Source organism: Biomphalaria glabrata, chromosome 3 (assembly GCF_947242115.1).
Source record: "Biomphalaria glabrata chromosome 3, xgBioGlab47.1, whole genome shotgun sequence".
NCBI classification, from domain to species: Eukaryota; Metazoa; Mollusca; class Gastropoda; family Planorbidae; genus Biomphalaria; species Biomphalaria glabrata.
Genome location: NC_074713.1, coordinates 37,073,112 through 37,089,108, shown reverse-complemented (window position 1 = coordinate 37,089,108; position 15,997 = coordinate 37,073,112). Strand labels below are relative to the sequence as shown.

Sequence of the window (15,997 nt, the reverse complement as noted above, 5' to 3'; positions counted from 1 at the left end):
TTTATACAAACCAGACAACATATTCAAATTTTAATAATTAAAAAAAAACAACATTAAATGATATGGCTAAAGTGAAAGACATTTGAACAGTTTATCATATTCAGAAAGGAACGTAAGAGATATTGTTTTGACTTCATTTGTGTTTTGATCAATCAAGGGACTTCACTAGTCTAACTGTGCTTTTTTTTTTTGTTTGGTTGTCATTAACCCACATACACAGTATTGTCCATTGTTTAATTTAATGTTCTTCAAGTTATTTATATCTCACTTATCACAGTCTGTCTCTTCTCAAGCATAACTTCTTGGATGTACTTTTGCACAGAGTTGGTCATTCAGACTAATGTGTCATTAGCAATCGAACCTTTTGTTTTATTCTGTGAGTAGACCTTTGGTATTAAAAAAAAAGATGCAGAAGTCATTTGGAATACTGAGTGACAACACCGTTAATAGACAAACCCATATTTGATCATGATGCTCTGCACACTAACAGACCAGTTTTTGTAGTTCTGGTTTAGCTGATTCATCACAACACCAAGACCCACCATGCCACTGATGGCCAGGACTGCCAAACATCTGGTCAGAATCTGTGAAATTTAGAAACAAATACTAATATAAACTAATCAATACACATTTTAAAATCACTTTTATCAATTTTTAACATTGTAACATTAATTTTAGGTTAATTTAGAATTAAATTATTAGTTATTAAATTTATTAATAAATTAGTGTATGCAATTTCTCTTGTATGTCTGCATGCAGACATCAAAGAGTCTTTTGTTTTTGTTGCTGCTCTTCTTATTCAGTGTTCAGGAGCAATAGTGAAGGTTTTAATTAACCAGACTTATACTGAAGTATCCATATAAGGCTTCTTTTCATAGAGTTTGCCTTTTAAAGAATGAAATAATCCTAATCAAGCCTCTTGTTAAATATGCAGGTTTCATAGATTTAAAATGCATTCTATGGTAAAACTTATAATTTTTATCTTTGCCTCATTCTACCCAATATTTTGTATTAATGTTATTTCATTTAAGTTTGTTTAGGCTACAGACCCATTGATGTAGCCAGTATATAGGTTTTTGATTATGTAATTCACCCTCCAGACATCAGCTAATTTTTTCATAAGAATACTCTAATAATATTTTCCATAGTCTAATGCAGCAAGTAAATTGTGGTCAAGTCAAGACTTTTACCTTATCTTGCCATTCTCTGCGTTGGATTGCCTCTTGATAACCAATTCTAGTGAAAGAAACCTGAAAGGGAATACAAATGCAGAGGTAGTAGCTCTGGATTTTATCTTATTCAGACATTGTTAAAAATCAATCACAACAATTGGATATTTCTTACCATGGTGTACAGAGGCACCCATGTCTTGGGGAAAATCTTGAAGAGTAAATTGTCCAGATTTTTTCTGATCAGGAAACTTGTAGTGTTCACCTTTGACCTCATCTGAAAATCAGTTGCAGAGGAGAAATATACAGGATATTTCACAATATAATAAAATTAATACTTAGGGTAATTGTTTTAGCTTATTGTATGACTTTTAATGAGGATTAGCTGCTAAATATAGTGCACAAATTCCAAATATGGCCCAAAATAAAAGACTCCAGAATAAATTTTACAAAAGTGACTAGACTACAAGCATAGAGAAACTGGAGTATGAACACATATGTTGTGTGCTATCTTACAAATTGTTTGCTCTAGTAATGTATTGTTGTGTATATTGCACAATGTGTAAAACAATATAATTATTATTATAAATAGGATCGTTTTGTAGCCAGGACTTTGACTAGACTTTGACTAGACTTCATTTTTGCCAAGATCTATCAGTTAGGGTAAGCTAAACAAAATAGTGTCATGATCCAACTCCAAATAAGGCATTTGTGTCAATGGCGAAGGCCACTCCCACTCAATCAAACTTACTAGCTCTTAGTAGTGTTTGAAAATTATTGCATGTATACCAAGGATACAACAGCAGACAATGAGAATGAATGTCTAATAATTACCTCAATATAGTTGTACATGGCTAAATCACAAATAGCCTTGGCATCAGGGTTTCTCTTGTTGGTATATGCTGGCAGAGCTTTAGCTGAGAAACATTTATGAAATGAATTTTAATTAACTGATCCAAATATGTGTATAGAAAAATATGAAAAAAAAACTCACCTACCATAAGAAAGATGTGTAGTAAACAAATATAGACAGTTATATTTTAATTATGTTATAACAATTCAAAACTATAAAAATTATAACAAATGAACATACAGAAATCATTGTTATATTGATCCAATAATTCATCCAGTATGATACAGTCTTCCATACCCTGTAAAAAAATTTCAAAGTCGAAGATTAAAGAGAGATAAATATTAAATTATGTAAAAAAAACAAGCAATTACCTTCTTTTTTAGTATCTTTTAGTACATTGGTCAGCAATTTATATTTCCTTTGATCCCATTTTTAATTCTAATGACCTTGCCAAAAATTATCTTTAAGGATCAGTATTAGGCACTATGAAGAGAGCAGGACTAGAGAAACTTTAGTATGACTACTATATTATGTGGAGCACAATAAAAACTAAACCATCCTAACAAGGATATTAAGAAAGAATATTAATTGCCAGTTTTTTTTGTTTCTTGAAATTAGGCTAACACAGCATTGTAACATATTTCATTATTATATTTTTTGATACAACTTATTATGTCCTAGCCCTTCTGTTATGTATACAATTAAAGGCTAGGGCAGAATTTTTGTAAACAGTAACAAAATTTATAATAATTTCATGCTCTATTTTACATAAGAATATGTCATAAGTCTATACTTACACAGTTAATTCCTTGTCCATAAAATGGCACCATTGCATGAGCAGCATCCCCAAGGATAACTGCTTTGTCATTCACATGATATGGATGGCACTAGTAGGATAATTTTAAAGAGGGTTATTGAATTGTTTTTATTACAAAATCTACAAGCCTTTATTAGCATAGAAATATTGCAAAAGAATCAATAAATAAACAAATTATGACAAGAAACTTGTAAAATCTTTTTTAATGAAAATAATTAAACAAGAATACAAATAACTATTCAGATTATTATAAAAAGCTATTTATATTGTTACAAATAGTTTTTTGTTAGTTACAAAAGTGAAAAAATTTAATTACTGTATAATTTCTTATAGGAAGTAATTATCTTTTTTTTTTTTTTTTTTTTGAAGGAGCGTCTATAATTCATAAGATATTGTAAAAGAAAAACCTATAAAGAAATCTTCTGTTAAAAAAATGTTATTTGCTGTGAGAACACTTTAGATTTTGTAATCAAACGACTAAATAAAGAAATATATTTACCTTGATGGTAATGAATGGAAGAGCTTTGCGGGACATAAATGTCTCAATCAGTGATTGTCTGTTAAAGTAACAAGAAAAATTTCACAACCAAATCACTCTAAATTAAACATTTTACTGAGGCTTAAAAGACAGATGATGTAAATGGATAATAAGACAACCAACTGCCTTTTTACCTAGCCAGATAAATGTATAATACCCATGCACCTGGATGGACTGGTAATGGCAATGTCTATGATTCCAAAGATTTAGGATGAGTGCAGTGTTTCACAAGACTACGCAAATCCAGCTGCGACCTGCATATTTTTCCACATCTAGTGCAGACAAAGCCGTTGTCTGCTGGTGGTCTACTTAAGTTAAATTCTTTTCATCTTCTGCACCTGTCTTCAATAATGGTTCATCTAAAATGTTTGTCCCGCAGCCTTTGTGAGACCAAACAGCATCTAAAATAAAAATCCCACCTTTCACCTGGATTTTAGCCTCCAACTAAGACTTCAGAAACCAAGTCACAGGAACTTAATATTCACTCTCTTGCCTTAAAAAAATATACAGCGAAGGATAAACAGCTTTCTAATACATAGGTTAGTGAACATTTAGATCAGATTCATCATTTGTTTTTGTTAGTGTAAGTATGGTACTCACTGTCCTATTAAGGGAACAGCATCAGGAAATTCAGCTTTAAAAAACTGGATGAGCTGCTCTTCTGTAGTGATAGATTCAAACATTTCAAATGGCATAATCAAAGTGGTGGTGAAAGATTTATCCAGATTGGGCATGGCTATCATCATATATTCATGTCTGGGCCAAATATGCAGGTAGTTTTTTTCCATTGCAAACTAAATAAAAACAAATAAAAAAGTATTTTTAACAATTACAAAGAAGAGACTATTGTTTTTAATATTAATTAAATATAATATAACATTAGTAAAGTTTTTTTATAGGATATGAAGAAAGAAGAGAAACAGGGGCATGACATAAAAAGGTAAAAACTTATTTATTTTCATAGTTTTAAAATAATGACAGATGATGTCAAAAAAAAAAAAGGTAAATGTACCTCTCTCAAATATTGCAATCTTTTGGGGGTGATGAAGGACAGCTTATCTTTTACTATGGCCTATAGTTAATGAGGATGTCATGTAGTCAGCACAATGAACAACCACCTTTGTTTTCTCCAGCATAAGACAATTACCCATTAGTATTGGATGGACTTAACCAGAATTTGAACTTGAGAGCCAAAAGCTTTACCCCTCTGCCAACAACCCCCGCAATGATAGATGAAAGAGAGCAAATCAAGAACAAAAACTTGTGGGGCCTTAAAATTCTATCATACTATGAAATAATTTAAGACCAATTAAGAGAAATGAAACATTTTAATTGTGTTCTTGTCACATCCTTAATCATTTGATATAATTAACATTTTAATTGGATGTATAAAATGTTTACCTCATTTCTACTGTTAGGTAGTATTTTGAGCTCCATGTAGCCATGGGGTATGTACGTCTGTTGATAGTCAAATCTGCTCAACTTCATCATCTGTTTCCTGACAGCTGAGTATGCACCATCACAGCCAATAATCAGGTCAAATTGTTTGGATACTTTCTGTCCTTGTTCACTGGTGATAGAAGAATATTATTAAAACATGAACAACTGGCCTGTAAAAAAAGCTGTTAAAATAAGACTTCGGATAGATATTTTCATGCTAAACTTCATTCATTTCAACATTGCAACACAATACAAAACTATTTTATCTTTAAATATTTAGATCTATTCACAAGAAAGCTAAAATAATTTTAGAAATAAAAAATCACCATTTGGGTCAGGATTTTGTGATCTTACCATCACAAAGGAAATACGAGACACTGATAGCAAAGACAAACAGACACAAAAACTCTTTTGTCCCCTTGGCAATCAAATCATTAAATAAAATTCAACTATCTGATATAAACATTTTACAAGTAAATTATGATTGTATCTGGTGTGAATGTATATTTTGGTTACAGTTAAAATGTTTTGTTTGGTGTAATGCACAATTTGTAAGACTTCCTTATTGATAATTAAGATTATTATTATTATTAATTCTAATTCACACATTTTCACAATTTTTAACAAATATTTTTTATTTTATCTCTACTTTTATGATTCATAATATTATTTGATCTATTTTAACAGAAAAAGAGATGTCAAACCATTTAAAGATGAGTTTACTAATAGTCATCTCTAAGCTGCATGCATGGAAAATGCATATAGACTAAAAGAGCTTTGTTTGTTATTTTCTATTTAAACAAGCAAAATATAAAAAATACTTAAAAAAGAAAGATTTATATAAGGGGAAGAACTTCACATTTACATCCCTATGTATCAATACTGTAAGATTTATTTCAATAAAAAATTAATAATTAATTAATGACAACTATTTAACTCTTTTGATGTGGTGTTACTCTCAGTGAGTAAACTTCGCTAGTGCTGGTGAGTGTGGCGATACTCTCAATGAGTAACTTGGTTTATAATATTTATTTCACTATCTTTTTATGTTAAACATTTTATTTCTCTTTTTTTTAATTTTCTGGATGTGGGACTGATTGTTCTTTGTTTTGATAGTAAATTCAATGCAGTACCAATACATTTAAATAAAAAAAAGTCAACATAAAAATTAATAGTTCCTCTTTTTTAGTTTATTTCCCGGGACCCAAAAAATGTAAATAATACAATTTCTTAGTGCATTTGTTTATCTTTTATGAAATTTAAAGTGATTATATGTTTCTAGTTTTGTGATTTTTCAATATTTATAGAATAAATGTTTAATTAAAAGGTTCAATTTTTCAGTATATCAATTTTTTAATTAATATCTAAATATTTTCTTTTTCTGTGCTCAGTTAAAAATTAATGGAATAAAATTTTTGAATAATTTATATTAAATATTATACTTATGTAGCTAATTCATTTTCCTTTAAAATAAAATCAGATATGTTAGATTATTTAATAAAATAAAACAATTATATCAGTTTTAGTAACTTTTTCCCCTTGAAAATTTGTGTTAATCCAGGAAAACTCCATTTTTTTCTATCAAAATAATTTGCACTGAAAAAGTTAATTGATTGGTTAATTTTTTTATTGTTTCGTGTTTTGTTAAGAACAATGCCAAGTTTCAACTTGATCCAAGAATGGGAAGTTGGAGAAATGATGTGTTCAAAATCTGTTCCAGACAGACAGACAGAATGAGTTGATATAAGCTTTCTAAAAAATTGCTTGACTTAATAACTTTTACTTTACTTATCAAAGGTAGCCTCTCCTGTCTCAAAGTTACATGTGGTCAATTTGTGAGAGAAATGCATCTCCACATTAGGAAACTTCTCAGAAGCTTATAAAGAAACAACATTTGTAAGCATATTTAACAAATATAGACATTGAAATATATATATATAGGTTTGTGTAAACAAACCAAGTTTTCAATTAAAGAAATTCTCATTGAAGAAAACATCAAATACTAATTAGAAGTTTTAGATAAAAAATGACTTAATTTAAATTAGATACTATAACTATACTAGTGCTGGCTCAAAGATTTATTTGTTAATCAAAAACTGACCTGAAAGCATGATTTCATTCAATACACGTCTGTCAATAGACATGATGTACTGTACAACATGGGAAAAAATAAAATAATAAACAATTTTCATGATAGACTCAACAAAAAAAAAAAAATTCAAATTATTATAACAAGTAGAATTTAATATTCTAGTCCTAAACTTATTTTTTGTATCAGGTGAACTCATTTCCAGCAACCTTTATTTGATCTATCTTTTAGTCTTCCTAATTTTAAGGATTTTAATTGATTTCATATGAAATTATTTAATCTGTAGCTTGTAGAAGTCTTTCCTATTTTCTTTACTACAAGACATGTAGATCTCATAAAGAGATGTCCTTGACCTTGGTGTACATGGTCATGTATACTGAATGCCAGAGGGTCAACTTTCAAAAGATCAGACCCTCTGCAATGATCAATTCCAGTTCCATAATGGATTTCTCTGAATTTTTAATAGTATAATGTAATAATTTATTGCCTGATGTTTACAATTGTGGCATACTATTTTAAAAAACTTAACAGGTTCAGTTTGTAGGGGAAATTAAAAGAGGGGTCATGTATCAAAGATGTAGAACAAGCCAATAGGAAAAAGCTAGACTGAATGTCAAATAGCACCTAGATCAATATAGGCCATTCTAAATAACTTGATTTGCATGCAAATTAGTGATTTCGATTAGTTTCTTCTTTCTTTCCTAACAATCTCTAAACATTCTCCACACAAAGGGTAACACTGCACCTGATCTTTTGTACCATACATGATTGGACTTTGTTTTCCATCCAGGTCATGGATCATGCGTAGCCTTTATGTCTCTGATAAGTATATATCCTGTAGCCTTTATGTCTCTGATAAGTATATATCCTGTAGCCTTTATGTCTCTGATAAGTATATATCCTGTAGCCTTTATGTCTCTGATAGTATATATCCTGTAGCCTTTATGTCTCTGATAAGTATATATCCTGTAGCCTTTATGTCTCTGATAAGTATATATCCTGTAGCCTTTATGTCTCTGATAAGTATATATCCTGTAGCCTTTATGTCTCTGATAGTATATATCCTGTAGCCTTTATGTCTCTGATAAGTATATATCCTGTAGCCTTTATGTCTCTGATAAGTATATATCCTGTAGCCTTTATGTCTCTGATAAGTATATATCCTGTAGCCTTTATGTTTCTGATAAGTATATATCCTGTAGCCTTTATGTCTCTGATAAGTATATATCCTGTAGCCTTTATGTCTGATAAGTATATATCCTGTAGCCTTTATGTCTCTGATAGTATATATCCTGTAGCCTTTATGTCTCTGATAAGTATATATCCTGTAGCCTTTATGTCTCTGATAGTATATATCCTGTAGCCTTTATGTCTCTGATAAGTATATATCCTGTAGCCTTTATGTCTCTGATAAGTATATATCCTTTAGCCTTTATGTATCTGATAAGTATATATCCTGTAGCCTTTATGTCTCTGATAAGTATATATCCTTTAGCCTTTATGTCTCTGATAAGTATATATCCTGTAGCCTTTATGTCTCTGATAAGTATATATCCTGTAGCCTTTATGTCTCTGATAAGTATATATCCTTTACTTGGTTTGTTAAACAATCGTATTTATAAACTCATTCTGAGTTTTATGAGCATCGCTGCTTCTCAGTCTTCTATGTGTTCTTTCAATACAAGATCATATTTGGATAACACATCACATAAGGAAATTCCCTCATTGTCAATATGGTAATGAAACATCACATTCTGCATGTGATAACAAGCATTCTGGTCAAGATGTTCATCCATTCTTATTTGTACGTCAGTAATAGCATTAATTTCAAATCTTAATGAATAATCTTCAAACGTCTCGCGATTTTTCTTAGACACTTAATGTCTGAAGATTGTTGTCATTTGATAAACACTGATTATCGGTTGTCTTTCTGGTACTATGATGCTTTTCAATAGCTTTCATGAAAACAGTTCTCTGAATCAAAATATAGTTCCTATCCATGCAGCTGGTATAGAGCTGAAACTAAGGTTTAACGGTTTGTTGGAGATATAAAGTATGAGCTTTTCGTACTTTTCGATAAGATTTTAACTTAAAAAATTTAAGCAGAATATAACTATAAGCAATATAGATTTAAATATTAACTGCGCATTAACATGTTTGGTTACCTAGCAGAGTGGAGGAGTATATATAGTAAAGCGTAAATATTATCTAGGCGAGAAATGGGCACAGGGGGCGATTGTCCACCCAGATGCGCCAATGCAGCCCCTATTAAGTATAAACTTTTAGATCTAATTATTGATTTAAACTTGGTTTTTAGTAGCCCAAATAATCTGCAATGACAGACTTTAGTATTAAAACTGTTTACCTGGTCTCTTTTCAAAGACATCCACCTTGTAACCTCTTCTAGCCATGTAGCAAGCATTCAACGCACCCACCTTCAATAAACAGAAGAAAATTGGAGTTAAATCAAACAAGCTGCGCCAGATGCCTACAATTGACTGTCAAATAACTTTAAGTCATTTATAAGTAGACTTTTTCAATTTCAAATATCTTTAGCGCCTTCCAAAATGGGAAGAGCCGTTTTGTGTTGTTTGCCTGTATGTGAGTTTGTCACGTTTTGATATTTCGACTCTTGTGGGAAAATGTAAATGCATTGTAAACAGTAAAACAGTTTAGCACATTGAGGATGGCTACAATAAAAAGAGGAACTATCAAAACTAGGCAAAATAAGAATCTTTAACTCTAATGTCAAGGCGGTCCTACTGTATGGTTCTGAAACATGGAGAAAAACTGAAGCAACAACAAAAAAAAGAGCAGACCTTCATCAAACAGATGTCTGAGAAATATCCTAAAAATACAATGGAACGAATGAATAGAAAACTCCAAACGTGGAAGATGAGTGGGCAGAAAAATATAGTGGTGCAGATCTTAGAGAGGAAGTGGAGATGGATTGATCATATTCTGAGAAAAGATGCCAACAACAGAGCTCTAGGCAGGCCTGAGACCACCAGGCAATAAGGCAACACCGCTTGCTCTGGCTCGGACATGTTCGCCGGATGGAGGACAATCGCATCCCGAAAATCATTCTGTACGGGCAACTTGCGTCTGGCTCAAGAAAAACTGGTCGCCCCCACCTCCGTTATGTTGATGTGATAAAAAGGGATTTAAAATTAGTAAACATTGATATTGACCATTGGGAAGAGATAGCCTTGGACCGCACTAGTTGGAGAGATGGTGACCAAGAAAGCTATAGACAGCGAGAAAACATGGGCCTCGTCTCTTAAAGAAAAGCGTGCCACACGGGAAATGGCCAACTCCTCTACCAACAAAGCGAAAGTCACCTTGACATGCAATATATGTGGGCGGCAATGTCTCTCCAAAATAGGGCTTCACAGCCATATGAAAAGGTGTTCGAGATGAACCATAGTCGTTTCACGACTGAAGGAGGCCGATGGATATTTAAACAAAATTAGAAGCATAAAAGCATATGGATCTAATATTGAAAATTTGATTTTATCATTACTTATAGCGCTATAAAACGGCTTCTTCTGGTCTTCTAAAAGCGAGCATCTATTTGTTTTTAAAATTGAACAGAGGAAATTTTGATATGACAACAAAATTAAACTAGGCCTACTAACGCTTGAAATTAGTGAATTTATTGAGTGGACAATGATCATGTGGCAAGAAGCGAAAATATAAATGACAAGTAATTTGAATCGATCACCATCAGGGGCGGGCTGGGTGTCAAAATCGGTCCTGGCATTTCTATGCAGTCCGGACCACAAAATAGGCTATATGCCACATGATGGGCATCCAATTATACCTATCCTCAAGAGAATTGTGCAAATTTTAATAATGTATCGAATAATGAATGATTTATTAGATGATTTTGAAACTGTCAGATAAGTGCTATTACTAAATAAATAAAGTATAACACTTAGAATGGGGAATCTCTTAATGTGAACAAATTCCTGCTACCATATACATTAACATATACAAGTACATGAAGATTCTCGATCAACGAACATATTGTTTATGGTTCACTTTCACTCCTCGCCATTTTGTCATGCATATGGACTTCAATTTACAAATACAACTCTTCATGCTACATTATTTAACTGCCCATCTCACACGGTCATAGGGGCGCGGTGGCTGAGTAGTTAAGCGCTTGGCTTCGGAAACTTGGGGTCTTGGAATCGAATGAAGACTGGGATTTTGAAATTTGTGAATTTTTAGGGCGCCCCTGAGTCCACCCAACTCTAACGGGTACCCGACAATAGTTGGGGAAAGTAAAGGTGGTTTGTTGTTGTGCTGGCCACATGACACACTGCTTGTTAACCGTTGTCCAAAGAAACATATGATCTTAACATCATCTGCCCTGTAGAACGGAAGGTGTGAAAGGGGAACTTTACTCAAAAGGTCATATACTGACTGCTTTCTCAATAATTTAATCATTTGGAAACCTAGTTGAACTGTTTGCATCTTAGTGCTGACTACACACACAACGAAACATGTCCGCTTGTTTGAAGGTAATTTAATATCCTTAGTAAGTTTCATATTTTCCTATTATAGCAAAGCCTCTTTGTATTTTATCATAGTCATCTTGGGATAAGTGTTTCTTATGACGTTGAGCCTGTACATTCATAAATGCTGTCATCATACGGTTGGTGAATATCTAGTGCTTGCGAGAAAACATTAGTAATTTTACTTTTTTTTTTTTTTTTGCACAGGACCCCTGCAATAGTTGCTTTGTATCTGACTTATTTTCTACTCCTTTTTTTTCGATTCTTTTGCATTTTGAGTCCAATCAACGAATGGAAATCATCCGAATGTATTCACAGTAACGTCGATCTCTATAAGAAACAAGGCTTTAAGTTTCTTGCTTATCGTTTAGTATGTATAAGAAATTGACGTCTACTAGAAGCCTATATATGTATATAGGGCATGGGCGTAGCCAGGGGGGGGGGGTTCTTGGGGTTCAACCCCCCCCCCGAAATGAAATCCCCCCCCCCCTGGGGGGGGGGACGGAATTAAGTGACTGATTTTTGCTTTCATTTTGTTTATTTTAGGTGAGATTTTAATACTAAATCATCACTTACCACAGCACAGCCGAGGCAGTTTTGAGTTAAAAACCCTCTACCAGGGGGTTTTGAGTTTAAATCCCCCTACCAGGGGGTTTTGAGATTTTAAAAACCCCTATCAGGGGGTTTTGAGATACAAATCCCTCTACCAGGGGGCTTTGAGTTTAAAACCCCCTACAGGGGGTTTTGAATTTTAAACCCCCTACCAGAGGTTTTTGCAGTTAAATCCCCATCTTCTATAAAACAAAACAAAAAAAATGCAAACAACAATTCCCAAATTCCAACAGCACAGTTTAGGAAGATTTTGATTTTAAAACCCCATCCAAAATTTACGATAACCCCATCTTCAATATAAAAAAAGCAAATTACACAGTCAAAATTCTATGAGCGTAGCCAAAGGGGTTTTGAGTTTAACCCCTCTCCCCCTTCCAGTTGGGGTTTGAAGCTAAAAAGTACCTCTTCAAAATTAAAAAAAGCAAATTACACACTATAAAATCTATGAGCGTAGCCAAAGGGGTTTTGAGTTTAAATCCCCCTCCGCCAGATGGCTTTTTCGTTCAAGTTTAAAACCCCTCCAGATGGTTTTGAGTTTAAAATTCCCCTACAGAGCGTTTAGAGTTGAAAACCTCTCTCTTCAATATTATTTTAAAGCAAACTACAGTCACCAAATTCTATGATCGTAGCTAAATGGGGTTTTGAATTAAAAACAAAACAAACAAAAAAAAAACAGAGATTTTTTAGTTTAAAACCCCTCAACAGATGATTTGACGAAAAAACTTTCCTTTTCGATATAAAATCTAAAGCGAAATACAGGCATGTAGTTCCAAGAGCGTAGTCAAGAAAGGTTACAAATTTCTACCAGTGGCTTGGGCTCCATTAATTAAGTGTGAATAGTCTTCTGCCGAAATTGAAAATCATTAAATGTGTCTCAACAAAGATGGCTAAGACAGATTTTAGGAGTCAGTCATAGAGATCGGGTCTAAATCAAAGAAATCATATGCCGAACTGGGAGTCGAATCCTTAGTAAGGTTGTGACAGAGCGTCGCATGAGGTTTTGCGGGACATGTTTTCCGACAAAATTAATTACGCAAAATAAGAGTTGCGGAAACAGCTTGGCGGAAAATGCGCCGAACGGCGCGAGAGGGTCTAAGTCAGTAAGAATAGCACATTAGGTTTTTGAAATAAAACTTTTTAATAGCAAGATAATGCACTGTAGATACCTCAGAATATGCATTTTGTTGGCTTTCAATACCAGAAATAGTGCTCGGCGGCGGGGCTTCGCCCCACGCTGGGGGAGCGCTACGAACTCCCCCGGACCCCCTTGCTAGCAAGGGCGGGGAGTCTACTATAAACAATAAACGTATTCCGAAAGGGTCAGAATGTAATAAAGATTAATTATGTACACACACATATATATATATATATATTTTTTTTTTTCGCGGGGGGGGGGGGGGGAGGGAGGTCGGGGGGGGGGGGGAATCCCCCCCCTAAACCCTCCCCGAAATAAAATCCTGGCTACGCCCATGATATAGGGTATTTACAAAAAAAAACAAAAAATGCTTTAGATTAGTATTAAACTGTATGAGTATTTTTTTTAAAATCACAACGCTCAAAGTAAAGAGAATATTATAAAATGTTACAACAATTTACTGGCATAGACATTCAAGCGGCCTTGTTTTTTTTTTTGTCCATCTCACCCAACGAATGAGATGCCAACAATTAACCCCCTGTATTGAGTCTTAGCGAACACTTCTTAGGCCCATCAGTTGAAGTCCCCCCCCCCCCAGATATACACACAATATATTCAAATGAAACGCATATTCCCGCGGAACAGTTTGAAAGAAGTAACATCGCTATTTACTCTTTACATTTTTTTAGCGGCTCCCGTAAGGGGAAAAAGCCGCTATTAGGTTTGTGCAAAATGTCCGTCTGTCTGTCTGTCCGTCTGTCACACTCAGATCTCAAAAACTAGAAGAGATATGAAAAATATTATTTCACCATTAAATGCGGCTTCAAAAGTTTAGGTGCAACGGCTACTTTTGGTTTTCTAAAAGCAAACCATTTAATTTATAAAATTAATTATGCAAGCGATTTTTTCATAAACATACACCAATTCTAAAACAATTACGTAAATGTAAGGGAGGCAATGTTACAATATACTAACAAAGATGTACAATTCTTGTGTATTTTCAGTATCACAAAGTCAAATTTATTTATAAAATGTACAAGAAATGTTTACAACAAATATAAATAATAGTTAAAGGTGTTTTTTCTGGTCAACTAGCTGCTATAATTAAAAAGAAAACATTTCTGTTTGTTTATAAAGGCTAATAATGCACTTTTTATGTAAATATCACGCATATTTTTTTTAATGGACTTTTTATGCAGCGACTTTCGTGCGGTAGCGTAACGTCGCAACATGCAGAGGTACTAAACCAATTCCTTAAACTTTTTTAAAAAATCAGATTTTATTTATTTTTTGTTTAGCGCCCCCATCCGAATAAAAGAAGCTTATTTTTGTGCGTTTTGTCTGTTGGTCGGTCTGTCCGTCACGATTAGATTAGCAATGCCTGGTCGTGCGGTTAGCGCGCAGGACTGATTATCTCTACGGTCTCGGTTTCATACCCTGCTCGATGCCATCCTCAGTCGACCAGCGAATATGCGGATCCGACAGGGATCCGTCTCCCACGGGGGCCGCCTCTGAGTTTGTGTGGCAACACAAACTCTCTTTGTAATATTGTTTAAATTTTTATTCTTGTCAGTCATAGATCTAGGGAGGCACATTAAATTGAATAATTCATCTGCACAAACCGTGATAGACAAAAAAATAATAATTTCGTTCAAATGTTCTTTTTACTTCATAGACGCTTGCTAAGAACCGGTTTTTGACAGATTCACAGCCTGAACATCGCAAATGGCGAAAAACCGCAACCTTAAATTTCTATTAAGCCTTTGAATGTTATTTTCGGTATTTCCCCAAAGGCAGCAGTCTATATATATATAAAGCATTTTTTAAAATGACACATAAATTCCGTATGTTTCGGCCATAGACCTATAAATTATACAAAACTGGACATGGAGATTTTTTAACACTACAGAAAATGTCGTGAAGATTTGTAGAAAGTTGGATCAAGGCGTTGTTTTGTAAAGTAGTTAAAAGAGGTGAAGTTGTTGTTTTTTTCAACCCTAACCTATGTAACATAATTTAATTTTTAGATCTAGATCTAGTAATTAAACATCTAAAATAAGAGTACTCTCGTCTCATAATTATTATTTTGCAATTTTTAGATACATAATCTAGAAAGATCTAGGTAATCAATCTATTTGAATGTACATAAGATGATTTAAATCGACATGAATTATTTCGATCTAGGATTTTTGAAACATTATCTCAATGGAAACAAACAGGAAATGGCTTTGTTTCATATATTTGCGTGAATATCAGAGAAATGATTTTGCATTATTTCTAAACTTTGAAAACTAAAGATTACTTTTCTAAGACAGAAAAGATTGATTGGGGCGACTCCCCTTAGAGCTTAAAAAAGAGTTTACGTACATAAAAATCTATATCTATATATATAGGTCTGTGAATCGATCAGTCGCGGATAAGAATTTATTTCCGGTTTCAAGTCTAATATATAAGTCTATGGTTTAGGCCATAGACATAAATAAATATAGACTGGAAGTAGGAAGTTATTTTTATTTGGGGGGAGTCAAATATGTTTTATGTACTATATCTATGTGAAAAAAAAAATCGCTCCGCCTGCCTACAAAAAAAAAAAAGTGTCTACCAAGCAGTGGTTCTCTCAACCCTTCTATATGGATCTGAGACATGGGTATTAAACAGAAAACAACTAACACTACTTGAACGCTTTCACCAAAGATGTGTAAGCTTCATCATGGACATACGATGTCAAGACAGCACTACAAACAGCGATGTCATTGCGAACGCCGGTATGGACAGTATAGACTAGCATAGAGGGACTTCTTATGGTCCGACAGTTACGCTG

The 15,997-nt window shown here is 33.4% G+C and overlaps 1 protein-coding gene across 1 annotated transcript in view; it reads right to left on the bottom strand.

Annotated features, from left to right (window-relative positions):
- Window positions 1-210: 210 nt before the first annotated feature.
- The window catches only part of LOC106065831 (kynurenine 3-monooxygenase-like), a 26,509-nt gene continuing 10,722 nt past the window's right edge, over window positions 211-15,997 (bottom strand). Inside the window, exons 2-13 of the mRNA XM_056024855.1 lie at window positions 9,272-9,341; window positions 6,919-6,967; window positions 6,606-6,693; window positions 4,779-4,947; window positions 3,978-4,171; window positions 3,339-3,396; window positions 2,820-2,909; window positions 2,263-2,320; window positions 2,004-2,086; window positions 1,345-1,446; window positions 1,191-1,250; window positions 211-584 (exon numbers count right to left, since the gene is read on the bottom strand). Coding sequence (XP_055880830.1) covers window positions 444-584; window positions 1,191-1,250; window positions 1,345-1,446; window positions 2,004-2,086; window positions 2,263-2,320; window positions 2,820-2,909; window positions 3,339-3,396; window positions 3,978-4,171; window positions 4,779-4,947; window positions 6,606-6,693; window positions 6,919-6,967; window positions 9,272-9,328 — 1,149 coding nt within the window. The 5' untranslated portion in view covers window positions 9,329-9,341 and the 3' untranslated portion in view covers window positions 211-443. The remainder of the gene's footprint in view (window positions 585-1,190; window positions 1,251-1,344; window positions 1,447-2,003; window positions 2,087-2,262; window positions 2,321-2,819; window positions 2,910-3,338; window positions 3,397-3,977; window positions 4,172-4,778; window positions 4,948-6,605; window positions 6,694-6,918; window positions 6,968-9,271; window positions 9,342-15,997) is intronic.